Source organism: Neomonachus schauinslandi, chromosome 4 (assembly GCF_002201575.2).
Source record: "Neomonachus schauinslandi chromosome 4, ASM220157v2, whole genome shotgun sequence".
Classification (NCBI taxonomy): Eukaryota; Metazoa; Chordata; class Mammalia; order Carnivora; family Phocidae; genus Neomonachus; species Neomonachus schauinslandi.
In genome coordinates, this window is record NC_058406.1 from 20,652,379 (window position 1) to 20,680,073 (window position 27,695).

The window sequence follows — 27,695 nt, forward strand, 5'->3', positions numbered from 1 at the left end:
AGGGGAACGCATTCTCAGAGAAAGGGAGAATCTGGGATGAGCAATCACCCTGACCAAGAGGTATCTGCCTCAGCATTCGCCACTCCTAACAACCCTATAAGGTAGGAAATTCAGCTCACAGTCCCTTGGTAGGAAGTGACAAAGCCAAGACTTGAACCTGGGTCTGTGTGACACCAAAGCTCAAAGTCTGCTGCACTCTCCACCTAGTCACCATCAGCTGAGTTCAGCCCACAGCTACCATTCCAGACCCAAGCAGGTTACTGGCCCATGGGGAAGCATTTATCAAAATCAGCCCAGTAGGGCGCCTGGGTGGCTCAGTTGGTTAAGCGACTGCCTTCGGCTCAGGTCATGATCCTGGAGTCCCGGGATCGAGTCCCGCATCGGGCTCCCTGCTCGGCAGGGAGTCTGCTTCTCCCTCTGACCCTCCCCCCTCTCATGTGCTCTCTCTCATTCTCTCTCTCAAATAAATAAATAAAAATCTTAAAAAAAAAAAAATCAGCCCAGTAGACAGGAAACAAGAATCTCACTCTACGGGGATTGTGGCTGGAAGGGAGGAAGATGTCTCAGAAGGACCACAGGGCTCCAGGGTAGTCTCCTCCAAGCCCCTGGGTCTGTGGCTGCCAGATTCACACCGCAGGTGCTCAGGGTGTGAGGAAGTTCATCTGAATATATTTGCCGAAAATCACAAGGAGGCATCCAGAGATCTTCAAGAGAAGCTGACACCTCTCTTCTGCACCCAAAATTCAAAGTGCCTCCTGGCCTTTGGGATTATAACTGCTCCTCTCACCTTCTGGAAGCTAAATTAGGAGGGCTCCCCCCGCCCCACCTCCCTGCCCCAGAAAGCTAGGTGGTAGATGAGACCTGACAGGCTCCTCCCACTCTGGAGGCCTCACCCACACACAGGTACTTCTCCACCTAAGTGCCCTTTCTCATGAAACCTCTGAGCATTGTGGTGCCGCAGATGCCCCCAATTTGGCTTTGAGGGGCCCCTGCCCACCCACAGTGGGGAGCTGCCCAGCGGGAGGTAATTCACCAGGATCCACTGCTGAGACAGACGGATGTGGCAGTTGTGTCTCTCCCAGTCCCCCAGAGCTGACCCAAGGCCTATGCAGAGAGATACATTTGCCTCAGGAGACAACCTCCCCATCCCAGCCTTTGACCTGAACATGTCTTACCCTCTCTGGCACCATTCAGGACAGGTTGTTGGATGAGTGGGAAAAGGCTCCACTGAGCCACGTCCCCTAAGAAGTGTCACAAAGATCCTGTACCTCTAAATGGAGACAAGATGGCACTATCCTAGCTCAAAAGTCTCCCTCAGAGACACCACCACACAACCAGGGGAGGATCTCTTTCCCAAAACCCTCTTCTCTGCCTTTATAAAAGTAGCAAAGGTAGTTGTTGCCCAAAACTTCAGGCCATACTGGCTCAGGGCAGCTGCCTTGGTAGGGTGAACAGGGTGGCTCGGAGTCTATCCCCAAGGTCTGCCCTGGGCCCTGACATTCCCTGCAGAGCTATCAGACTCAGGTATTCAGGATGAGGTTGCCAGCCAAGGTTATTATGAATGTGCCCCGAGGTGGCCGACGAAGCGCGTTCAAGTCCTGGACTTCCCAGCAGCCTGGCCTGGCCATCACCCCCACCTTGGTGAAGTAGCCTCCATACTTAAAGAGCCACTTGTGCCCAGGGAGGAGATGCCCAGACCACAGCAGAGACCCCTTCATCCCCCAGGTCAGTCTGTGATGTCCATGGAGGAGAAGCCTCTGGGCCTGGCCCCAACAATCAGGGACTACTTTTTGAGGGAATGGACAGGGAGGTGGTTGAGCGGCATGACCACTTCAGTGCCAGTCTCTAAGGTGGCCCGGGAGCATTTCTGGCTGCTGCGCATGCTATAGAACTTCTCAATGAGGTGCTTGCGAAACTTCTTGGTGAGGAAACAGTAGATGATGGGGTCTAAAACACAGTTGGCGCTAAGAAGGCAGAGAGTGACCTGATGGGCATCGTTGATGGCTTGGTGGAAGCTGCTGTTCTGGAAGCCCAGCTCAGCCAGGGTCCAGGGCAGCTGCACGATGTGGTGGGGCACAAAGCATATGATGAACACAGCCAAGACCGTGCAGACCATCCACAGCGCGCGGCGCTTGACTTCTGCATTGTGCTGCGGCTGCACTGGCTGCATGAGCAGCCTGCGGATGATGACCAGGTTGCAGAAGAAGATGATGAGAAATACAAGGAAGAAGCTGAACACGAGGAAGACGTGGATGATGAGGACGGGCACACTGCCCTTCTCGTAATGCTCAAAGCAACGTGTGATGTTGCCTGAGGCGGTCTTGTTGGGCTCCACGTTGGTGGAGTCCAGGATGAAGAAGTAGGATGCTGCAGCCACAATGGCCACCCAGATGACCAGGGACACACAGAAACCACGCTTGCGGGTGGTGTCCTGAACTGTCTTGATGGGCTGGGTCACTGCCTGGAAACGGTTGTAAGTGATGACAGCCAGGAAAGCCACTGAGCAGTAGGTGTTGATGAAGAAGAAGCAGCCAGCCAGGTTGCACAGGAATTCGGGGAGAATCCAGTTGCCCTGGTTGTGGTAGTAGATGATCCACAGGGGCAGGGTGACCAAGAAGAGCAGGTCAGCCACGGTGAGGTTCACCATGAAGATCTTTATCTCGTTGAGTTTCTTGGAAGGGTACAGGCAGGCAAAGACCCATAGCACATAGCTGTTGGCGATGACCCCCAGCACAAAGATGATGCTGTAAACAATCGGGAAGAGGGTATATCGGAACTCAGAGTCCACATGAGAGGAATTATTTGCCCCTGTCGCCATGGTTGGAAGGGGCAGCTGGTGGTAGAATCCTGTTGCGCCTGGAAGACCACACAGGAATTCTGGTTAATGAAGGGTCAAAAAGGGCCTGTCTTATTTAATCAATCCCAAGACTCTCGTTTTGCACATTTTAAAAACTCTAAAATCGGCGGTATCTTCCAATTAATTGGCAGTATTTTTTTCTACATAAAATAATGGTGTATTTTTAAAATGAACAGCATCTGAGAGTCAATGAAATCAACGGCAATTCAGTTTCTTTTCTCTTGTTACATTTTAAAACATACCTTTTCATTCTGTGGCTTATTTTGATGTAAGGTTTAAATAATCTATTTCTGATGAGAAAATATATGAAAACTTACATCATAAAATTTTTAATTTTCTAACAACTTTTAAATATTTTTCTATTGATGAAATTTGAAATGTAAATTTTGATGGTGGATGTTCTATATTAAAAAATAATTGGGCACCTGCGTGGCTCAGTTGTTAAGTGTCTGCCTTCGGCTCAGGTCATGATCCCAGGGTCCTGAGATTGAGCCCCGCATCGGGCTCCCTGCTCCGCGGGGAGCCTGCTTCTCCCTGTCCCATCCCCCTGCTTGTTTTCCCTCTCTTGCTGTGTCTCTGTCAAATAAATAAATAAACTCTTTAAAAAAAATAATTGTGGGTGATACCTGGGTGGCTCAGTTGGTTAAGTGTCTGCCTTCAGCTCGGGTCATGATCCCGGGGTCCTGGGATCGAGTCCCACATCAAGCTCCTTGCTTGGTAGGGAGTCTGCTTCTCCCTCAACCCCTCCAGCTGCTTGTGCACTCGCTCTCTCTCTCTCTCTAACAAATAAATAAATAAAATCTTAAAAAAATAAAAAATAATTTATGGGAGTGCCTGGCTGGCTTAGTTGGTAGAGCATGTGACTTTTGATCTCGGGGTCAGTGGGTTCAAGCCCCACATTGGGAGTAGACTTTACTTAAAATAATAATAATTAAATTATATTATTATTAAAAGTAAATTTATTATTATTTTTGTGCTCATACAAAATCTGGAAAATACAGAGAATTATATTAGGGTGACCCAAAGATGAAATACTAGCCAGTCATTAGAAAGAATGAGTTATATCTGATTGCACTGATGTTGAAAGTTGTCCCTGGATAATATTGTCAAGTAAAACAAAATTTTAAAAATCTGCATGTCCCCATTATATGTGTGTATATGACATCTAGAAAGTGATCTAGAAGGATATAGCTTCAGAGTAGACAATGATAAGCAACCTTTGGGAAGGTGAGATGGGTTTGTTGGGAAGTTTACCTATTTATGCTTCCCTTGTTTGAACTTTTTAGAAGCATTTATTGCTTTAGTAATTAAAAGAAAAAAATTAATGAAAAGAAAAATATAGGGGCACCTGGCTGGCTCAGTTAGTGGAGCATGCAACTCTTGATCTCGGGGTTGTTAGTTTGAGCCCCATGTTGGGTATAGTGATTACTTAAAAATAAAATCTTTTAAAAAAAGAAAAGAAAAAGACGAAGAAAAGTATACAGTGGAGAAACCCAGTAGACAACACTTTAATCAAATGATTAAGATGCACTCATCATTAGTAAGACATATATCAATATCAGGTACCCTTGATTTGAAGCACTGAAAAGACTATAACATCATTTCTGTGGTTTTCTTTCCAGAACTGCATAATCTCAATGTAGTCATGAGAAAACATCAGATAGGCCCAAATTGTGAGACATTATACAAAATGACTGATAAAAAATGTCAAGGTCATGAGTGATAAGGAAAGACTGAGGAATTGCCAAAAATCAGAGGATATTAAGGAAATGTATGACAAGTAAACACAATGTGGGATCCTGGATCGTATCCAAGAACAAAAAAAGATCGTTTAGTGGAAAAACTGGTGAAGTTCAAATAACGTCTATAATTAAAATAATATATCAATGTTCACTTCCTAGTTTTGATCATTGTATTATGGTTTTGTAAATTGCTAACAGGGAATGTGGAGCAAAGGGCACACATGCACTCTTTGTACTATTTTGCAACTTTTTTGAAGGCCTAAAATTATTTCAAAACAAAAAGCCTTTCTTGGTTTTGGGATCGTACTACGGCTATGGCACCATTGGAGGGCTCAAGAAACTCTATGTTCAATTTTTACAACTTGTGAGTCTACAATCATTTCCAAATAAACAGCTAAAAAAGCAAAAAAAAAAAGTATATTAAAGGGGTGCCTGGGTGTCTCAGTCAGTTAAGCATCCTACTCTTGGTTTCAGCTCAGGTCATGATCTTAGGGTCATGAGATCGAGCCGCATGTGGGGCTCAGTGCTGGGCATGGAGCCTGCTTGGGATTCTCTCTCTCTCTCCCTCTGCCCCTCCCCCGCTCATGTGCGTGTTCTCATTCTCTCTCTCTCTCTCTGTCGCAAAAATTAATTAATTAACTAAAAAAAAGAAAGATTTTCCTTCTCCCTTTGCCCCTCCCCACCACCACTCGCTCTTTCTCTCAAAAAAAAAAAAGAAAGAAAGAAAAGTATATTAAAGAAGATGAAATTAACCCTAATCCCACTACCCACAGTCTGGTCCGTTTTCAACAGCATCTTCACCACCACCCACTCTCCACCAGAACCAATTGCTCCCTCTCTTGTTCCTTGAATTCTGTTGCCAGCACATGAGCCTGGAAGCCCCTCTGATGTTTGTGTTGCAGCTGGGGGTGGGAGGGTTGATGGGACGGCAGGAGACCCAGATGGAGTTGAGCGAGGCCCCAGGCGCATCCTACATCCCAGAACAGTGAAAAGAGAACAGAACTGGCAGTAAGACGCTCCTTCGGAGCCAGGTGCTTCCTGTGCACTACCTCGTTTCAGTCTCACAAAAGCCCTCTGAGATAAGAAATAAAACCCCATTTTACAGAAGAGGAAACAATCTAATGTGTTTATGTGATGGTTCAAGGTCACACAGCTGTTAAAGGATGGAGCCAGGGTCTCAAATCCAGCTCTGCGTGCATTTGTTCATTCACACATTCCGCCAACAAATACTTCTGAGCACCAACTGCATGTCCAGCCCGCAGGAGATACAGGGTGGACGTGACTGCACAGGCCTGCACTCGGGGAGCTGACAGTCTCGTGGGGCAGATGGACAAACGCCATGTAAACAAACAGAGCTGCTATACACAGAAAAGGAGGTGCTGATATGGAGAATACAAAAAGTTATCCTTAGAAAAGAGGTGACATTTCCTTTGAGACCTGAGCGAGGAAGAGTGTTCCAGGCAGAGGGATCTGCATGGGTCCAGGACTGAGGCAGGAAGGAGCAGGGTAGGTTGTAGGAACTGAGAAAAGGACCACCGATGGCCCTCACCCTGACCTCTGGCTGCCATTCCATCCTCTCCTCCTGCTATCTTCCCACCAGGGTCCAGTCAAAATGGAGCTCCCAGTGGGTCTTCAAACATGCTCAGACCTTTCCTGCCTCTGCCTGCAAGCACAACACCCATGCCAATGCTTCGAACCCTCCTCCCTAACCACACCCCACTTCTACCCGGCCATTCTAACTCGTGCTTCAGACCTTACCTGAATTTTACTTCTTCAGAGACGTCTTCACCAGGCCAGGTCACGTCCTGCCTCAAAGCCCCCTGTACTTCTTTGTAAATCCTAAAGCAGTTGTGATCATATTCATGTTTGTGTGATTCATAACACTCTCCTAGTTGACTGAGCACCAGGAGAATAAGGGCCTTGTCTGTCCATTCAACACTATTCCCAGCACCATGAACCAATAAAGGAGTGGGTGATAAGCCTCGTTGATTACAACCATCTCTTTGGGAGCTCTGGAGCAGTGGAAACACTTGAAGAAGTCTCTAGATACTTACAGGTGAGTTTAAAGAACCAATTTGCTCTAAAACCAGAAACAGACCCATAAATAAAGGGAACAAGCCATGGTTGCCAGAGGGGTGGGAGGTGGGGGGATGGGAAAAATGGGTGAAGGGGGGTGGGAGGTACAGTCTTCCAGTCATGGAATGAATAAGTCACAGGGATGAAAGGCACAGCATAGGGAATATAGTCAATGGGACTAGAACAGCGTTGTAGGGTGACAGATGGTAGCTACACTTATGGTGAGCATAGCGAAACACAGTTGTCAAATCACTATGTTGGACACTCAAAACTAATGGAACGTTGTATATCAATTATACTTCAATTGAAAAAAAAAAAGAAAAAAGAAGCAACTGGCTCTAATTGGAATTTTGATGATTGAGAAAATTTTTACGCTCTGCCCCAATTAATGTGGTGGTGGCTTGTCTATGCTAAATTAAATAAATGGAGGTTTAATTATTCCAATAAATAATTGTGATTCCTTTAAAACAAAAAACTCAGCCTCAAGTCACATTGTGCATTACATAGTTGATTTGAATTACATAGTTTTAGGTTGCTTCCCCAGAAGCGAAATTGCTAACGTTTACTCGGCTGGGATCTTTTCCACACCTAAACGTAGTCCTGCCATCTGATCCCAAGACTCTAGGATAATACTTCTCAAAGGGTGGTCCACAGAAATGAGGGATGAGAAAGGAATATCTCTGAGAACTTTCAGAGGACCCATGAGGTCAAAACTATTGTCACAGGCGCGCCTGGGTGGCTCAGTCGTTAAGCATCTGCCTTCAGCTCAGGTCATGATCCCAGGGTCCTGGGATCGAGTCCCGCATCGGGCTCACTTCTCAGCAGGGAGCCTGCTTCTCCCTCTCCCTTTCCCCCCTCATGTTCTCTCTCACTCCTGCTCTCTGTCTCTCTCTCTCTCTCAAATAAATTTAAAAAAAAAACAAAACTATTGTCATAATTATACCAAGACATTATTTCCCCTTTTCACTGTGTTGACATTCACACTGATGGTACAGAGTGAACAAAACTGCAGGCTCCTTAGCACAGATCAAGGCAGTGGCACCAAATGGGAGTAGGAGCTATATTTTTCACAGCCAGGCCCCACTCAGGGCAAAAAAAAAAAAAAAAAAAATTCCTTGGGCGCCTGGGTGGCTCAGTTGGTTAAGGGACTGCCTTCGGCTCAGGTCATGATCCCAGAGTCCTGGGATTGAGCCCCGCATCAGGCTCCCTGCTCCACGGGAAGCCTGCTTCTCCCTCTCCCACTCCCCCTGCTTGTGTTCCCTCTCTTGCTGTGTCTCTCTCTGTCAAATAAATAAATAAAATCTTTAAAAAAAATTCCTTGATAAAGCAAGGAAATTATTAATTTGATTAAATCTTGAGTACACATCTTTTTAATATTTTGGGTGTGAAAATGGGAAATGCAATGCTTCTGCACACTGAAGTCAGTGGTTGTCTTCAGGAAAACCGCTTAAGTGACTTGAGTTATAAACAGAACTTTTTTGCAGATCGTCACTATCACTTGAAAAAATGACTGACCACCTATGGTTTTTCAGACTTGGGTATCATATTTGCTCAAATATGAACAAAGGAAACCTATCGCTTCAAGGAAAACAAATAACAGTTATTTGTTGCCAATGATAAAATTCGAACTTTGGAGAAAACTAGTATCTTCGGAAAAACCGTATCTGCCAGTATGAGTTTGACAGCTTCTTAATCCTTAAAGAATTTTCTGATGAGATTGGTGGCGATACTAATGAATGTAATTTTTAAAAAATCCTTTAGTGAAAGGTCCATGTTTGGAAAACCTGCATAACTTAGTGAACCGACATTTTCCAAATGAGGAAGGCCAGTTTCAAAATTATGCATGGGTAAAAGAATCAAAGGGCGAGACAGATCAAAACATTGCTACACAACAGATTATAGAAGGTTCATTGGTACGACTCGGGTTCCACATTGCAACTGACTTTTCAGAAACTACTATTTGTGGAGCTTTGATGTAGTATCAAAGAAGAACATCATCAATTATCAATATTAAAATCAATATTAAAATATCCCTCCCACTACAAATACATATCTGTGTAAGGGCAGATTTTCTTCATACACTTCAACCAAAACAACATACCACGATAGATTGAATGAAGGAGCAGATAGGAGAATCTAGTTGTCTTCTATTAAACCTATCATTAAAGATATTTGCAAACAAATGTAAATCAAAGCCACTCTAAATTATTTATGTTTTGAAATTGTTAGCTAATTTTTGCTAACAATGTTATTTATGTTAACATGGAATGAGCTTAGGGGTGCCTGGGTGGCTCAGTCATTAAGCGTCTGCCTTCAGCTCAGGTCACGATCCCAGGGTCCTGGGATCCAGCCCTGCATCTGCTTCTCCCTCTCCTCCTCGTTCATGCTGTCTCTTGCTATCTCTGTTGCTATCTCTGTCTCTCTCTCTTTCAAATAAATAAATAAAATCTCAAAAAAAAAAAAAAAAAGAAAATACTGATGGATATAACCCATGTAAACAAAAGCTCTCTGGGGCCCTCAATAATTTTTAAAGATATAAAAAAGAGGTACTGAGACCAGAAGATTTAAAAATTGCTTCTCCTCAAGAGGAAGGAAAAAGAGAGAGAGAGAGAGACAAACCAAGAAAGACTCTCAACTATAGAGCACAAGCTGGTGGTTACCAGAGGGCAGGTGGGTGGGGGATGGGTGAAATAGGTGATAGGGATTAAGAGTACACTTATGATGAGCACCAAATAATGCAGAGTTGTTGAATCACTATATTGTACACCTGAAACTAATATAACACTGGATGCTAACTATACTGGAATTAAAATTAAAAACTTAAATAAAAAATAAATAAATAAAATCACTGCTCCACAATCAGCCCACTCACCTTTCCTTTGAGCCCAAGATGCCCATTTCTCAGGGACTGGCCTTCTTTCTTTCTCCTGCTGGACCTTAATGCCTTGGGGGACCCTCTGCCTGGGACCTCAGAAAGGAGGTGAGGCAGCCCACAGCTGGGCAGTGCATGGTGTTCACTCTGGGTCTTTGAAGAAGTCATGTTCTTACCCATCCGCACCATTCCAACCCCCCCCCGCCCCCCGCCAAGTAAGTCTCTTCTTCTTCTTGGGTTTAAGCTCCAGCTTAGTGGGGTGGGGGCAACTCTCCACTAGAAACAGTCTTTTTTTTTTTTTAAGATTTAATTTATTTATTTGACAGAGAGAGACACAGCGAGAGAGGGAACACAAGCAGGGGAGGGAGAAGCAGCCTTCCCGTGGAGCAGGGAGCTCGATGCGGGGCTGGATTCCAGGGCCCTGGGATCATGACCTGAGCTGGAGGCAGACGCTTAACCACTGAGCCACCCAGGTGCCCAGAAACAGTCTTTCTACAGCCAGAGTATTCAACCCAGTATATCTGCTTGGGCCCTGTCCTCTGTGCCATGCCTGTCCTGGCCTGCTGAGGAAGCCTTCCCACCAGGACCTGGACTGGGGTAAGGCTTGTGGAGGAGCTTACCTAAGCGCAAAATGTAAGGGGGTGCTGAAAACCTCAGTGATCAAGATAAATAATATTTTAATGCAATATCTTCAAAAATCAAAATCAGTCTTCCTTTTGCCTCAGGTTCTAATATTGCTCTGCCTGGCACTATTATGATCCTATCTTCATTTAAGATTTTGGTATTTGTTCATCATGAATTTTTTTGCATTAATTAAAATTTTTTTTTCTCACTATGTGACTGGGGCACACACACCCAGGTTAACCCAACTCACCCATTCAGTCCCTCATCCATGCATTCACTGGACAAGCACTCACTGCTCCAGGCCCTGGGCAGAGTGCGGAGGCCTCAGAGAACAGACCCAGTCTCTGTCCTTCCACCGCTCACAGCCCATTTTGCAAAAGAGAGATTCAGAAGTAGACAATTGTCAAGTGTTATGATGGTAGAGGTTCCAGAAGTCGGGGTAATTCTGAGATGGTGTCCCTACCCAGACCTGAGGATCAGGAGTGACCTGCCTATGTGGAAGGACAAGAAGTAGTAAGCCAGATGAGGAGCCCCAGGCAGAGGGATGGCGCGTGCAGAGTCCTGGAAGACGAGGAGCGGATGGACCTTGTGCTCAGGGAGCTTGAGACACCTGGTCTAGCTAAACCTTAAAGTGTGTGTGGTGGGGGTGGGCGGGGATGGTGAGGAGAGACAGGGCCTACAAAGTAAGTATGTATTGGTCAACTTAAGAAAGGTCTTGAATATTAGGCTAAGGATTTGTAGAAAATGGGGAGTCACTGAAGGGTATGGAACAGGAAAGGGACAACACTGGATCTGGGTTTGGGAAAGAGGGCTTTGACCGCTGTGTACAGAACAAGCCAGAGGGGCTTCAGACCAGAAGCAAGGAGAGAGCATCAAGACAATTGCAATTGTCTGCAGGGCCAAAGGAGGCTTGGAGCATGACGGGGCAAATAGAGGGAAATGGATGGTTGTCAGAGTTATTTGGGAGGTTGAATGGATGGAACTTGGTGACAGATGGGAGACAGGTTGATAGAAAGGGAGGAGTCGAGGACTGCCAGCTTTCTGGCACAGATGATTTGGGCTGGGGGTGGTACCCATCTTCATGGAGATGATACTGAGGAGGAACAGTGTGGGGGTGCAGATGAATCCAGCTGGGGACACATCTGGAGTGCCCTGAAATTCCAGAGGATCCAGAGTTAAATCCTGAAGAGCCCAACATTCCCCGGAGAAGTCAGAGGGGGAGGAGAAACCTGTGAAGGAGGCAGGGACAGGACAGAGAGGTAGGAGAGCCATGCTGGAGAAGGTTTCAAGAGCACGGAAGTGGGGGCCAGCAGCGTGAAAAGCCACATGGAGAGATCAAGTACGATGCAGACAGAAAAGCAGGGGCCCCTGGGTGGCTCAGTTGATTAAGTGTCTGTCTTCAGCTCAGGTCATGATCCCAGGGTCCTGGTATCGAGCCCCAGGCTCCCTCCTCAGCAGGGAGTCTGCTTCTCCTTCTCCTTCTGCCCCTCCCCTTGCTCATGTTCTCTCTCTCTCAAATAAATAAATAAAATCTTAAAAAAAAAAAAAAAAGAAAGAAAGAAAAGAAAAGCAAACACAGCATGTGGCAAGAGGGAAATCCAGCTCCCCGTCATCAGGAGAGCAGCATCCAAAGCATGAGTTGAGGAATGAGGGAGAAGCAAGGAGGTGGAATGTTAAATTCTCATTCAAGAAGCTTAGTTGAGCAAATAGTTGTGAACCTTGTTTGTATCCTGATTCAAAGTAACTATAAAAACTAGTTTTTAGGGGCGCCTGGGTGGCTCAGTCGGTTAAGCGGCTGCCTTCGGCTCAGGTCATGATCCCAGGGTCCTGGGATCGAGCCCCACGTCTGGCTCCCTGCTCAGTGGAGAGCCTGCTTCTCCCTCTCTCTCTGCCTGCCTCTCTGCTTACTTGTGCTTTCTCTCTCTGTGTCAAATAAATAAATAAAATCTTTAAAAAAAAAAAAAAAAAACTAGTTTTTAGACAATTGGAAGAACTCAAACACAGACTCAGTATGAGCTGGAATTAAGAAATCAATGTTAATTTTGTTAGGTGTGATAATGATATTATGGTTCTATATTTTTATGTTTTAATTCCTTATCTATTAGATACACATCATGAAGTATTTATAGGTAGAATTATACAGTATCTTGACTTTGCTTTAAAACAGTTCAGGAAAAACATTCCTACATGCTAATCTCCATTTCAGAGTCAGCTTCTCTGTGAACCCAACCTGTAATCAGGTCTGTCTGGGCCTGGAGCATCCCCAGTCCACATAGCCCCCATAGGAAGCCCAGTGCAGGCCTCTTCCTTCCAGATACAGAGTCAGAATCAGTGTGGGGGTTCTTGCATGAAACCCCTGCCTTTGCCCAAAGCCTTGCCCTGGGTGCCTCCCGTACCCATCACCCTGGCTCTTCCTACTTCTGCTGTCTTCCCAGATCCTGGTCTTCATGTGACTCCCACCCCCTTAGCCTTCATCCCAAACTTAGCACCCAGCCATCCCTTTGCATCAGTGGAACCCTTTGATGTCACCCACAATGTAACCAGCTGAGTCTCTTCTGGGCCTAGGGGCTCAGACCTCCATGCCTTTGTTCATGCTTCCCTCCCTCACTCTGCCTGGCTATGTACTGGTCACTTGAAGACTGCCCTGGCCTCTCTCCCTGCAGCTAGTTCTTCCCAAGCCTCCCTGCCTCTCTCACACCCTGCTCTGCCCCCAGACCCGGTTAAGTGTTCATCCTCTGAGCACCCATAGCTTACAGCATCTTATACCATTGAAATTATCTCTGTGTCCTCCTGCCACACTAGACCAGCAGCTCCTGGAGGGCAGAGGATATGTCCATTCATTCACCTGACAGGTATCGATATCCCACTGGGGGCTGGGCACCTTTTTGGGGATACTGCAGGAATAAAACAGGCAAAACCCCTGCTCTTAAGAAGCTTACACTCTTGTCAGGGAAAACAGACCAAAACAGAGAGGGAAAAGAACACAGTAATTTCAAATTGTGATGAATTCAATAAAAGAAATAAAAATCGTGACATGACGAAGCTTGGGTAAGGGGCTGCTTTAAATAGAGTGACCAGGGAAGGCTTCTCAGAGGAGGTGACCTATAAACAAACCCAGAGGAAGATTTACCATGAGGCCAATGAAGCGTAAGCTTCAAGGCCCCTTTCTAGGTCTTGTATCTAATTGTGTATTTGCAATTTGGTCACTTTTCTTCACGAGGACCCCCCAAATTGTACAAGTTGTAGGGTCCTGTGAAAACCCATATCTTCTCCTGGCTGAAATCTAAACAGCAAGAAGGAACAAGTCAAGAGAAAATCTGGAAGAAGAGTATTCTAGGCCAAGTGTCTCATGTGCAGCGGGAGTAAGTTCATCGTATCATAAGATAGGAACAAATGCGTCGTGCTCAAGGAAACGTAAGATTCATGTGGTCCTAGGGGAGTGAGAAATGGGAAGAACTGGATGAGATCTGGGGGCAGCCGACCCCAGATGGCTCCTAAGCCGTGGTGAGGAGGTGGAATTTTATTTTCTGAGCACTGGAGAGCCTCTGGACCGTGTCAGGCAAGTGAGTAACATGATCGGACTCCCTGGCTGCTGGACAGAGAACAGATAGTAGGGGACAAAGGGCAAGCAGAGAACCGGTTCTGGAGACAAGAGGGGGTGGTGACATGGACCACAAAGTGGCATTTCCAATTCCTCTCTCCATCTCCAGCACCTAGCACACGTGTGGCCGGAGCAGGAGCTTGGTAAGCGTTTGTTGAGTCAACAGATGTCTGGCAAACAAAAATTTTAATCCTTGTTGTGACCTCGTTGTGCGAGCTGCAGGAGGGCTGACCCAAGAAGAAGGGCAGACCCGAGGCCTGATCTACCCCGTGACAGAAGAGCACCAGGAGCTGCCTGCTCCCCAGAGCAGTCTCCCTACGAGACGGAATGAGCCCTCTACAGCCTCACTACTCAAATCGAGGTCCTCGAACCAGCAGCATCAGCTGAGTTTGTCAGAAATACGGACTCTCACGCTCCACCCCGGACTGCTGCATCAGAATCTGTATTTTCACAAGAGTCCCAGGTGATTCGTGGGTACACTGAAGTTTGAGAAGTACTGCGTTTCAGCACACTGTCAGCCACATACTCGACTAGTCTACCACCTTCCATGGCTCCCCATTGCCCAGGATCAAATCCAAGCTCCTTTCACACCTCATTTCCCTCCAGCCTCTTTTACTACACACCCTGTATTCCAGCCACACTGAACTTCCTGCTGCTTCTCTAAAAACTCTGTTTCTTCTCAAACCTCTGTGCTTTGCACATGCTGCTACCTCTCTGAGAGTGCCTTCTGCCTCTTGCTTTACCTAGCAAACTCCCACTCTTCCTTGAAGACCCAACCTAAAGGGACACCTGAGTGGCTTGGTCGTTAAGCGTCTGCCTTTGGCTCAGGTCATGATCCCAGGGTCCTGGGATCGAGCCCCGCATCAGGCTTCTTGCCCAGCAGGGAGCCTGCTTCTCCCTGCCCCTGCTTGTGTGCTCTCTCTCTCTCTCTCTCAATCTCAGACAAATAAATAAATAAAAATAAAAATCTTAAAAAAAAAAGACCAATCTAAAGAATGCTTCCTCTAGGATGCCCTCCCTGATTGCCCCAGGCAGAATGAGTTGCCTTCTTCTCTGGGTCACCATGGTACTGGGCACATTCCTCAGTACAGCACCAGATACAATGTGTTGTAAGTATTGATTTCTATGGCCATTTCCTCACCAGCCTGGAGCTCCTAGAGGGCAGGGGCTAGATCTTTTTCATTCTTTATCCCCAGTGTCAGACACTGAGCACTGAATGAATGAATGACCAAGCCCCTGATGACTATTCAGCAGAAACTGGTATGAAGGAAACGTGTCCAGTCTCTCTGGCGGAAGCACAGTAGGATGGGGAGAATAATCCCTTTCTAGAGTCAGAAAGACCTGGGTTCATACATGGCTCTGCCATTTACTTGCTGTGTGACCTTGGGCAAATGAGTTCACCTATCTGAGCCTCAGTTTTTTCAGTTACAAAATTTTACCGTTCTAACAGTGGTTCCAAAAATAAGCATGCAAACTGGTCACAATGGCCAGGCCTCCCTCTCCCCACTGGCTCAGCCACATGAAGTCAGGGGAGGGGACTATGGTCACTACTGTCCCAGGGGCTCTAACCCACATACTGAGTTCCCTGTCAGCTCCAGACAGGGCCTTAGGCGAATGCCAACAAATCTCTCAACGGGTCAGGAAGGGAATGAGCATTTGGAGGGAAAGAAGGCAGCAGCAGCTCAGACCAATCAATCTTACATGAGGGCACAGTTCCTTGATGCTTCAAGTCTGGGCGGTAGCCCAGGCGCAGCTCTCAACTAGGGGTAGGCAAGGGGAGCCATAAATATTCATGGAGACAGAAGAATTCCACCATCTGGATATCCCATCCTCTACTGTGCATAGCATTCAGTCCCAACCCCCTACCATTCCCATACTGTCTGAGAACATCATGCCCCTAGGGAACCTGGGCTCCCATTTTTCAGCTGAACAGTCAGAGGGGAGGGACCACCTGGATCTGGGCAGAAGGAAGTATGTGCTGGTTACTTCCCCAGTGTGGACTGTGGGTTGGGAAGTTGGGTTTACCAGTCAGCCCAGCTCCTAACATTTGTGGGGCCATGTGGGGTCAAAAGTACACGTCAGCGCACTGGGGTGGCTCAGCTGCTTGAGCATCTGGCTCTTGATTTTGGCTCATGTCGTCATCCCTGGGTCGTGGGATTGTCCGGCCCCCAGCCTCCCCCTCTTCCCATAAGGCTGTGCACTCAGTGGGGAGTCTGCTTTTCTCCCTCTCCTTCTGCCCCTCTGCCCCCCTCACAAGAGCTCTCTCTCTCGCTCTCAAATAATTTTTTTAAAGTACAAATGTCTAAATATTTATAAGCTATAAATTACTCACATTCAAGTTCATGCGATCTCATGCACCAGCAGCTCCCTGCAGAGCTGCAAGCCTGGAGGTACAATCACTGACTCCGCTCAGGCTAGAGGTGGGGTGTGGGAGGGACACAGGCTCCAAGCGGACATTTACACGTGCATCCAAATGCTCCTTGCCTCGTGTGTAGGGCATGACAGGAGGGGAGTCACAGCCAGCCTACCTACGTTCAGGGTCCTGGATTAAATATACAGACACTACATACCCATGAATACATTTCCTCAAGTCAGCCTTGCAAGGTGAGTTTTACAAAATGACCATTTCTCCAGAGAAGAAAGTGAGGCCAGAGAAGGAAACAGACTTGTCCAGTCACACAGCTAAGAAGTGGCAGAGGGCGCCTGGGTGGCTCAGTCGGTTAAGCATCTGCCTTCGGCTCAGGTCATGATCCCAGTGTCCTGAGATGGAGCCCCAAGTCGGGCTCCCTGCTCTACAGGGAGTCTGCTTCTCCCTCAGCCCCTCCTCCTGCTCGCACGCTCTCTCTCTCTCTCAAATAAATAAATAAAATCTTAAAAGAATAAAATTAGGTCAAAGAGAAAAGGAAATTAAGAATACAATCCCATTTATAATGGCATCAAAAAGGATAAAATAGGGGCACCTGGGTGGCTCAGTCGTTAAGCATCTGCCTTCGGCTCAGGTCATGATCCCAGAGTCCTGGGATCGAGCCCCGCATCGGGCTCCCTGCTCGGCAGGAAGCCTGCTTCTCCCTCTCTCACTCCCCCTGCTTGTGTTCCTTCTCTCGCTGTCTCTCTCTGTCAAATAAATAAATAAAATCTTTAAAAAAAAAAAAAGGACAAAATACTGGAAATAAACTTAACCAAGGAGGCAAATGACTTATACACTGAAAACTACAAAGCATTGCTACAAGGAATTGCAGAAGATACAAATAAATGGACAGACATCCTCATTCATAGACTAGAAGACTTAATACTGTTACAGTGTCCATACCTGCTGAAGCCATCTACAGATTCAAAGCCCTGTCAAAATCACAGTGGCATTTTTTGCAGAAACAGAAAATAAAATCTTAAAATTCAGATAGAACCTCATCTCGAAGGACACCAAAGAGTCAAAACACTCTTGAGAAAGAAAAACAAAGCTGGAGGCCTCACACTTCGTGATTTCAAAAGATATAACAAAGTACAATAATCAAAACAGCATGGTATCGAGGCGCCTGGGTGGCTCAGTCGTTAAGCATCTGCCTTCGGCTCAGGTTATGATCCCAAGGTCCTGGGATCAAGCCCCACGTCGGGCTCCCTGCTCCACGGGAAGCCTGCTTCTCCCTCTCCCACTCCCCCTGCTTGTGTTCCCTCTCTCGCTGTGTCTCTCTCTGTGTCAAATAAATAAATAAAATCTTAAAAAAAAAAAAAAACAGCATGCTATCAACATAAAGAGCAATATATATAGACCAGTGGAACAGAACAGAGAGCCCAGAAATAAACCTCCACACATATGGTCAAATGATCTTTGGCAACGTGCCAAGACTACACAATGGGAAAAGGAGAGCCTCTTTCTTCAACAAGTGCCAAGGGGAAAAGCAGAGATCCACAAGCAAAAGAATGAAGATGGACCCTTCTCTTATACCATATACAAAAATGAACTAAAAACAGATTAAAGATCAAAACATAAGATCTGAAAATGTAAAACTCCTACAAGGAAACATAGGCGGGAAGGCTTCATAACACTAGAATGAGCCATAATTTCTCAGCTACGACAGCAGGAATGCAAGAAACAGAAGCAAAAATAGATGTATGGGGGCACATCAAACTTTAAAACATCTGTAGCAAAGGAAACAGACGAGGAAAAAGGCACCCTAGAGAATGGGAGAAAAAATTTGCAAACCATATACTGCATACAGGGTTAATATTCAGAATATATAAAGAATTCTTACAACACAATAACAACAATAACAAAATAATAATAACTGATTTTAACATGGGCAAAGGACATCAATAGATTTCTCCAAAGGAGATACGCAAATGGCAAACAAGCATGTGAAAAGATGTGCAACGCCACTCATCGTCAGGGAAATGCACATAAGCACCACAATGAAATAGCACCTCACACTCGGCAGCATGGCCACTATCAAAAAGGCAGAAAATAACAAGCCCTAGTAAGGATGTGGAGAAATTGCAACCCTGGTGCATCATTGGTGGAAATATAAAATGATACAGCCAGGATGGAAAACAGTACAGTTTCCTCGGAAAATTAAAATAGAACTACCACATGACCCAGAAATCTTACTTCTGGGTATACTTACAAAAGAATTGAAAACAGGATCTTGAAGAATATTCGCACACCCACGTTTATAGCAGCACTATTCACAATACCAAGAGGTGGGAGCCACCCAAATGTCCATCAACAGATGGATGGATAAACAACACGTGGTGTGTGTATAACGGAAGACTATGCAGCCTTCAAAACGAAGGAGAGGGCGCCTGGGTGGCTCAGTTGGTTAAGCGACTGCCTTCGGCTCAGGTCATGATCCTGGAGTCCCAGGATCGAGTCCCACATCGGGCTCCCTGCTCAGCGGGGAGTCTGCTTCTCCCTCTGACCCTCCTCCCTCTCATGCTCTTTGTCTCTCATTCTCTCTGTCTCAAATAAATAAATAAAATCTTTAAAAAAAAAAAAAAAAAAAACGAAGGAGATCCTGTCACATGCTACAGCACGGATGAACCTTGAAGACACTATTAAGTGAAATAAGCCAATTACCAAAAGGCAGATATTGAATGATTATATGAAGTACCTAAGGTCATCACTTATATGAAATATCTAAAGTCATCAAACGCAAAGAATCGCAAAGTAGAATGGTGGTTGCCAGGGACAGGGGGAAGGAGAGATGGAATTGTTGTTCAGTGGGTATAGAGTTTCAGTCAGGCAAGATGGAAAAGTTCTAGAGACCTGCTGTACAACAATGTGCATACAGTTAACAATACTATAATGTGTACTTAAAAACTGTTACAAAGGGAAATTTATGTCACGTGTTTTTAGCACAATTAAAAAAATGTTTTCTTGGGACGCTTGGGTGGCTCAGTCAGTTAAGCGTCTGCCTTTGGCTCAGGTCACAATGCCAGAGTCCTGGGATCGAGTCCCACATCTGGCACCTTGCTCAGCAGGGAGCCTACTTCTCCCTCTGCCTGCCGCTCCCCCTGCTTGTGCTCTCTCTGACAAATAAATAAAATCTTTAAAAAAATTTTTTTTTCTTTATGGACCCAAGCAATGATAGATTTGAAAGTACGTTGTATATTCTTAACTTAGAATCACAGGGCTCAGCTTTAAGACCTACTGCTGTGCAACTCTAGTAAAACTGTTGACCCTCTCTGGGCCTCATCTGTAAAATGGGGACAATCACACCTGGAGTTTTTGTGAGCATCCAGTGAGATAAAGGATACAAAGTGTTTGGAAAGAACAGTGGTTAAGACCACAGACTCGGGCGCCTGGGTGGCTCAGTTGGTTAAGCGACTGCCTTCGGCTCAGGTCATGATCCTGGAGTCCCGGGATCGAGTCCCGCATCAGGCTCCCTGCTCGGCAGGGAGTCTGCTTCTCCCTCTGACCCTCCTCCCTCTCATGCTCTCTGTCTCTCATTCTCTCTCTCGCAAATAAATAAATAAAATCTTTAAAAAAAAAAAAAAAAGACCACAGACTCTGGTCAAACAAGAATTCTGCCTCTATCCTGTCCTAGCTTGTGACCATCGCCAAGCACATCACTCTCCGAGCCTCAGGTCCTTCCTTTGTGAATGAAGCTGGGGATGTTCCAAGCACATATCTCCCCAGAGTGTTATGAATATTTTTTTTAAAGATTTTGTTTATTTATTTGACAGAGAGAGACACAGTGAGAGGGAACACAAATAGGGGGAGTGGGAGAGGGAGAAGCAGGCTTCCCGCCGAGCAGGGAGCCCGATGTGGGGCTTGATCCCAGGACCCTGAGATCACAACCTGAGCCTAAGGCAGACGCTTAATGACTGAGCCACCCAGGCGCCCCAGTGCTATGAATATTTGATGAATAATGTGTGTAAAGGGCTTAGCACAATTCAAGATATTCACAATCAACAGCTCTACAAAACTGTATCTACAGGAAATCCAATTTGCTAATTAGATCAGATCAAATGTTCCTCAAAATAGCAGCACGGTCATTGCAACAGCTCACATCGAGCTCACGCCAGCCTGAAGCCACCTACATCAGGCTTCCAGATGTATCATTAACTCTGAAAGCTTCCAGGAACCAGTCACATCTTTTCATGGCAGCTAATGACAGTTGGCAAAATGCCATCAGCTGATTCTTACCCAAGATAATTAATCTAACCTCCAACGGGCCTCTGTTTACTCCTCTGTAAAAATAATAAGAAGAATACTTCATAGGGTTGTTGTAAGGATTAAATAGAAAATGCCTGATCTATAATCAAAGCTCAAGGAATGCTGGCTACCATTAGTCTGACTTCTCAACCCAGATAGACTTAGAGATGCTGCCTGGGGTTTCCATAACGCAACACATCGCACTGCATTATAATGGCTGTTGGTTTCTTTTTCCTTTGGGTTGGGAATTCCCTGGGTTCAAGGCTTCTGGCATTTCACCAGTGTGTACCACAGGGCCTCCTCCACAGCAAACACTCAAGAAATATTTACTAATAGGGGCATCTGGCTCAGTCAGTTAAGCGTCCAACTCCTGATTTCAGCTCAAGTCATGATCTCAGGGTCATGAGATCAAGCCCATTATTGGGCTCTGTGCTGGGCATGGAGCCTGCTTGGAATTCTCTCTCCCCTACTCCCAACTCGTGTGTGTATGTGTGTGTGTGTGCGCATGCACGTGTGCTCGCTCTCTCTCTCTCAAAAAAAGAGACATTTACTAATAGATAAACACACACACACAGTCACGTTGTCCCTCATCCTCTACTTCCAAACCCTCACACACCAGCCTTAGTCACTCCCAGCCCTTAGATTTCCTGAGAACTCTCAAACACAACAGTTTAATCATTTCTCTCCTGTAAGTCCTACTTTTCTCATGTATAAAATGAGAATAATATCAACATTGATCTCATAGGATAGCCTGAGTTTGAAGGCAGGTAAACTTCTAAAGTGCCTGGCATATAGTAGATGCTCAGTCAATGAGTTACTCCTATTCTGACCTCCCCTGTTGCTTGGCATTTGGGCCCTGGCCTGACCATGCTGGCCAGACTCTTTAAAGATTCCACTCATGGAGTGCTTTCACTACCATTTCTCCAAAAAGCAGAGGGATTTGAGGGGGAAATTGAGGGAGGAAGTATCTTGACCTCTGGGGAATTCTGGGCTCCCCACAGTTTCAAAGACAAGGAGTCCAGCGCCATGCTGGGCACATTTCTGGGTGGAGAAATGGAATTCTTTGTCTCAGAGAGGTCAGGGACAAGGTCTAGGGTTCTTGAGGTGGGAGTGGCCTGGGAACCAGATTTTCCCAATCTCCCTTCTCACAGAGGGCCCTTTCCTGACCCCAGGAATATATATTGCCCTGGTGAGACTCGGTCTCTGCTCAGCTGGTCTAGGACATCCCTGTGGAGGTGGGGGACCCTGAACCTGGCTCCCAAATACCCAGACGGTATTTGTGGGTCTCCTTCCCCCTCCCTCCTCCTTCTAGGAAGTAGGCCAGGGCAGGAAGGAGGGAAAGGAGAGGTACGTCTTCCTGTGGGATTCTCAGTACTGGGCTTACCCCTCCATTATACCCTGAATCACACCAAAGGACCACGCCTTCCAGCCTGGGAACTCCTGCATCCCTCCTGCTGGTGCCCTTGTGGGTACCCGGGGCCCAGCCCAAGGGAAAACGTAGGGTACAGGGCCTAGGCCTTGGGGTCCCACAGACCAGGATCCACACGGGACTCTGCTCTTCCCTAGCTGCTCTTTGGCTCTCAGCAGGTCCCTTTCCTCATTTGCAAAATGGGGATAATAAAAGCTTCCTCACCAGGTAGTTGTAAAAGCAGAATGAAGCAGTCAATGCAAATGGTTATTGCTCAGTAACTGTGAGCTCCTCCCAAACCCTCAGAAAACATTTGTTGAAGGAATGAATGAGTGAACCAATCAGCCGTGCACCAAACCAGCTGCCACCAGTGAGAGCTGAAGAGAAATCACAAGACTTGAGATCAGAGCATCAGGACTCTGGGTCTCAGCCATGCCCCCCACCACCTTGAGTGAGTGAGCTCTGAGACTTGTGATCTGCATCTGAAAAATCCGCAGGGTGGGGCGGGGGAGGGGCGGCGTGAGGGGGCAACCTCAAGAATTCAAGCATTGTTGTAAGAAGAAAATAAGATGGATAGGAGTGATAAAGGGTTTGTCTTATCAACAGTACAGCACTTGGTAAACTGAAATGGACTTTATAAACTATAAAGGGGCCTGCACAAATGTTTGACATGCTTCTCCCATCAGCCAGCTGAGCTCAGCATCAAACCCAGACCCTAAGGGTCCCCCCCCTACAGAACTAAGGGGGTGGGGAGGGACTGCTGAGCAGTGGTCCTCGCCCCACATATTCTCTCTCTCTTCCTCTCTCTCTCTCTCTCACACACACACACACACACACTCACAGAGTCTGGCTCTGGATCCTCCTTGACTAAAGACACAAGGGAAGAAAGGTACACCAACCTCTCAGCTGGTTTGGTTGATGATTCTGCTTCTGGGAACTGCTGGGCTGTACCAGACCCTCCTGCACGTTGGTCATGTTCCAGGCCCATGTGACTACAGCCAGGGCCCACGTCCCAGTACAACCCACACCACCACAGACACACATGCACATGGAAAGATACAGCAGAGGCTCCTCTCCCCACCCACCCTGCTGCCAAGGAACCCAATGGGGGCTGGCCAGAGAGGTGGCTGTGATGGGGCCCAGCATTTGTCCTTCCGGGAATGGGCTCCACGCTCAACCCAGACACACTCCCCCAGGACCATCAGGGAGTGCTCCCACACTGTAGCTCAGCTGTGCCTCGTCCTGTGCCAACCCTCATGGGGGGGGGCATAAGGAGGGGCTGCCACTGACAAAGAGGAGCACCCCCTCCTCCTCAACGAGGCCTTGATCACGGGCCTAGAGTGGGGAGGAGGGGTCCCTCTATAAAGGTCTCCCTGTAAAAGGACAGACAGGACCCCAGCTTCTCATCACACCCCTGCCCACCCCAATACCAATCAAGAGTAGGAACTCAGTCCTGGAGGCTGATTTTGTCATTAACGCCATAGACTATAATTCCTTACCCAAACCTTCATTGGACAGATGGAAAAACTGAGGCCCAGAGAAGAGAAAAGATTTGCCCATGGTGACATCAGGATCGGGAGCAGAACTGGGACCAGATGCTGGGCCTCTGGCTTGCTGTCCATTCTCTTTTAAGTACAGCATATTACTTTATCATCCATCTATTCAATTCATATTCTAAGATTATACTGCTCACCAAACACTGTGCTAAGGGTAAGGATAAAACAATGAACAGAATGAATTCCCCCCCCCCGTAAGGCATTTACAGCAAGGATTACAGTGTCTATATTAGTAGTAACACATTGTGCAGCATCTCACCATTGACAAAGCATTTTCCCACCTGGCCTCTTCCTTCATCCTCCCACACAAACCCAAAGGTCAAGACTTTAAACCCTAATCTACAAAAGAGGAAAGTGAGGCTCCTCAGTTGCCAACATCCCAGCCTATAAACTAGAGCTAAGGTCAAAATCCTGCCGATCGTGAGGTGCCCACCCCAGACCCAGGGCCATTTCCTCATGTCCAGAGCAGACTTCTTTCTTTGGCTGGGTTGTCAGTACCTAAAGGTAGGAACATCTGTCTTTTGTTTCCATAGCACCTACACACACACACACACACTCACTCACTCACTCACACTCACACACACACTCACACTCACACACACACTCACACACACACACACACTCCAAGTACCTGGAACACAGCTGCACGTTCAAACAGATCTAAATCAGAGTTGCCTAAATGCTTTACGGAGAGACTCTGCTGGCTCCCTCATTCTCCACAGGAGAGCAAGTGTCTGCGCAGCGACCCTGGTTCAGCTGGCCCACCCGGGACCTCCTGCCAGCAAAGGACAAGGGGAGACCTGCCTGTGCCCTGTCCCTCCCACCTGGGACCTGTTGGGGGGAACCCGTTGCGGGCCAGGCCCTTTGTACCAATAACCTGGTTATCTTCATCATCCCCCAGGAACACCTGGCATCTCATGAGGTCCTCAGTGCCCAGCCCTGTACCAGACCCCGAGCTTCTCCCAACAGTCCTGCTGGGGAGGCAGGATTATCCCCATTCAACAGTGCAGGAAACTGAGCTGCAGAGCGGGAGCATAACTTGGCCAAGACACCATAGGCAGCCAGTCCAGCAGATGGCATTCAGCTCCTGACCTCTAGGTAGCCCCCTCTCATCACCATCGTCAGGTCCCAGTGAGATCTCGGGGCTCACTTTCAGCTCGGCCCGGGCCTCAGACAACCAAAGTGGGGAGCTGCATTTCCTGGCAAGTTTGGTCACCAGGAATCCTTTCTAAACACTGGGCCTGAGGAAGATGCCAGAACGGTCCCTTCAGACTTTGGTCTACTGAGGACCTTGTCACACACCTCCCCCTTGCCCAGCCAGCGCCGGGACCCCCCCCTTACCTGAATCAGGGAAGGCTGAGCAGGCTGAGTGGCCGCAGCAGCAGCAGGATCTGAGTGTCTGTCTGTCTGCAGACCCAGCCTCTGTGCTATCTGGAAATTGCAGAAGTGAGGAAACAGAGCGCACCAGTGCCAAGTCACCCCCAGGGAGGAAATGCTGTGACCCTGGGGCTCCTCCAACGGGTGGCACAAGAACCTCCAAGCTGGGTGGCGGGGCCCTGACCACTGCTCAGAGGGTTGTCCCCGAGCCAGGGCCAGGCTGGGGCGTGGGCAGCAAGTCGGGGAGCTGGGGATGCAAGAGAGAGAGCAGAAAGGGCGAGCGTGCACTCGAGGAGAGAGAGAGAGAGACTGAGCATGAGAGCCAGGAAGAGAGAAGAGAGATGAGGCACCGAGAAAACCAGAATAAGGGGCCCCGGGGGTGGGGTGGGGCAGTCAGGAAACAGTGAGAGGTGGAGGGAGAAAGGCACACGGATAAAGACAGACGTAAACACAGACAGAGAGCATGAGAGGAATGGGCAGACGGGAGGCCAGACAACCGGGGAAATTAGAAGAGAAGGCCATGAGGCGGAGAGTGTGCGCTGGGTGTGCATGTCTGTGTAGGGGCGTGAGAGAAAAAATGAAAGAAGGGACACAGAGAGGAGAGAGAGGGGAGGGAGAGACAGCGAGAACATGAACAGGATGAGAAGAGGGGGCGCCTGGGTGGCTCAGTGGGTGAAGCGTGGGCCTTCGGCTCCAGTCACGGTCCCAGGGTCCTGGGATCGAGCCCCGCGTCGGGCTCCCTGCTCCGCGGGGAGCCTGCCTCTCCCTCTGCCTCTGCCTCTCTCTCTCTCTCTCTCATGAATAAATAAATAAAATCTTAAAAAAAGAAAAGGATGAGGAGGAGCTTAGAAGAGCCGCCGTGGTCAGCGGGGTGACTGGGCCGGGCAGCCCCGGTCACCCGACAGCACGGAGCCGAGGAGCCGGGGCGTCGCGGGCGGAGCGCCGCAGCGTGTGAGTCCGAGGAACGAGTGAGCGTGAACAGCAGGTGTGCGCAAGCGAGTGGGTGAGCGCAGGTGAGTTGGTGAATGTGAGCGAGCGCGTGTGCGAGCAAGTCCGTTGGCGGGAGGCTTTGTGTGTAAAAGTGACCGGCGGGCCAGGGCTCCCTGCCTCAGCTTCCAGTCATTCCACGAGCAAACATTTATTAAGCACCACCAGGCACCAAGCACTGTAGTCAACGCTGCCTACCAAAGCAGGGTGTCCACATGTCAGCCAATCTGACACCCTTCTACACGGAGAGGGGAGCGGGTCTAGCAGGTCCCAACGCCAGGTCCGAAGCAGAGCCAGGAGCCTGACCACCACCACCATCACCCCTTCAGGGTCCAGCCTCGGCCCTGCCCTGCATGTCTGGGCTAGCCTCCTCCTGCTGAATGGGACCCCACTCCTGACAAAAATGGATCTCAAAGGGAAAATCACTTTTTTTTTTTTTAAGTAGGCTCCATATCCAGCATGGAGCCCAACACGGGGCTTGAACTCACAACTCTTGAGGTCAAGACCTGAGCTGAGAGCAAGAGTTAGGTGTCCACCTAACTGACCGAGCCACGCAGGCACCCCCAAATCACTTTTTTTTTAAGATTTTATTTATTATTTATTTGACAGAGAGAGAGATAGCGAGAGAGGGAACACAAGCAGGGGGAGTGAGAGAGGGAGAAGCAAGCAGGCCTCCCACGGAGCAGGGAGCCCGATGCGAGGCTCGATCCCAGGACCCTGGGATCATGACCTGAGTGAGCCAAAGGCAGACGCTTAACGACTGAGCCCCCCAGGCGCCCCCCCAAATCACTTTTTTTTTTAAGATTTTATTTATTTATTTGACAGAGAGAGAGACAGTGAGAGCAGGAACACAAGCAGGGGGAGTGGGAGAGGGGCAGGGAGCCCGATGTGGGGACTCGATCCCAGGACCCTGGGATCATGACCTGAGCCGAAGGCAGACGCTTAACGACTGAGCCCCCCAGGCGCCCCCCCCAAATCACTTTTAACATGTGCCTCAGCCTTGAAGAGCTAGGGCCAACGTTCTGCCCCTGCCCCAGCTCCACCCCCATCACACACAGGCAGACATGTTCGAACCTCTTACATGTATAACCCTTGCATGGCCACATACACTCAATGCACACTATCATGCAAACACACCCACTCACAATCACATCCCTCCACTCACATGTACACTCACACACTCAAGTGCCCAAACCTGTCACCCCTTACTCACATCCACCCAGTCATCTCCTTCCTCCTGCCCATTCACTCACACTTTTCCACACTTACGCACCACACCTCACACACTCTCCTCACATCCCAACATGCGGCCCAGGCCTCCTGTGAGGGACTTCGAAGAGGCCTGGTTTGGTCATCCCTCCCCAGCTCTCTTAGAGGCAGCTTGAGTCTTGAGTGCCCTGAGACCCAAGAGAATATGGTCTATTCATTGTGTTTAACCTTCCAGCTGAAAAGCCAAGGCCCTAGGTCTGTTCCCCAACTTGGATCCTCTTTCCCCAAATTGGCTTTACCTTCTCAGCCACCCTCCAGGCACCACACTCAATGAGAGGCAACAGCCTGGAGGGACCTCTGGGATCCACCAGCCCTCATTTGACCACAGACACCAAGGACACTTGTCTGAAATCCAGGACTATTGGGCTCAGCCTGTTTTTCAGTAGTCCTTTACACATGTTCTTGGAGTAGGGGTGTTTCAGTACCTCTTTTGAGATGATCAACAAGCAGCGTAGTTAGGCGGAGATTATCAACATTTTACTCCTCCTTTCTGTCACACCCACATCCATTCTGTTAGCCAATTCGGTCAGTTCTACTCTAAAATATATCTATATCCGAGTCTAATCAAGCCTTGAGGGAAACTAGGTATGGGTACTTGGGACCTCTGTGTACTATCTTTTTTTTTTCTTTTAAGTAATCTCTACATCCAACGTGGGGCTCAAACTCACAACCCC

General features: G+C 47.8%; 1 protein-coding gene across 2 annotated transcripts; it reads right to left on the reverse strand.

The window, feature by feature from the left end:
• Positions 1-425: 425 nt before the first annotated feature.
• PTAFR (platelet activating factor receptor) lies at positions 426-24,880 on the reverse strand. 2 transcript variants are annotated; one of them, XM_021683613.2, is made up of 2 exons: positions 24,730-24,880; positions 426-2,856 (listed from the first exon to the last, which is right to left on the reverse strand). In XM_021683613.2, exon 2 carries the CDS (start codon positions 2,816-2,818, stop codon positions 1,784-1,786), a length of 1,035 nt encoding a protein of 344 aa, XP_021539288.1. In that variant the 5' UTR covers positions 2,819-2,856; positions 24,730-24,880; the 3' UTR covers positions 426-1,783. The 2 variants fall into 2 exon arrangements, with proteins under 2 accessions (XP_021539288.1, XP_021539290.1); XM_021683615.2 differs by lacking the exon at positions 24,730-24,880 and adding an exon at positions 9,548-9,607.
• Between the last annotated feature and the right edge of the window lie 2,815 nt (positions 24,881-27,695).

Excerpts from the sequence above, each read along its gene's own strand:
- PTAFR (XM_021683613.2), bottom strand. The coding sequence starts at position 2,818 with ATGGCGACAGGGGCAAATAATTCCTCTCATGTGGACTCTGAGTTCCGA.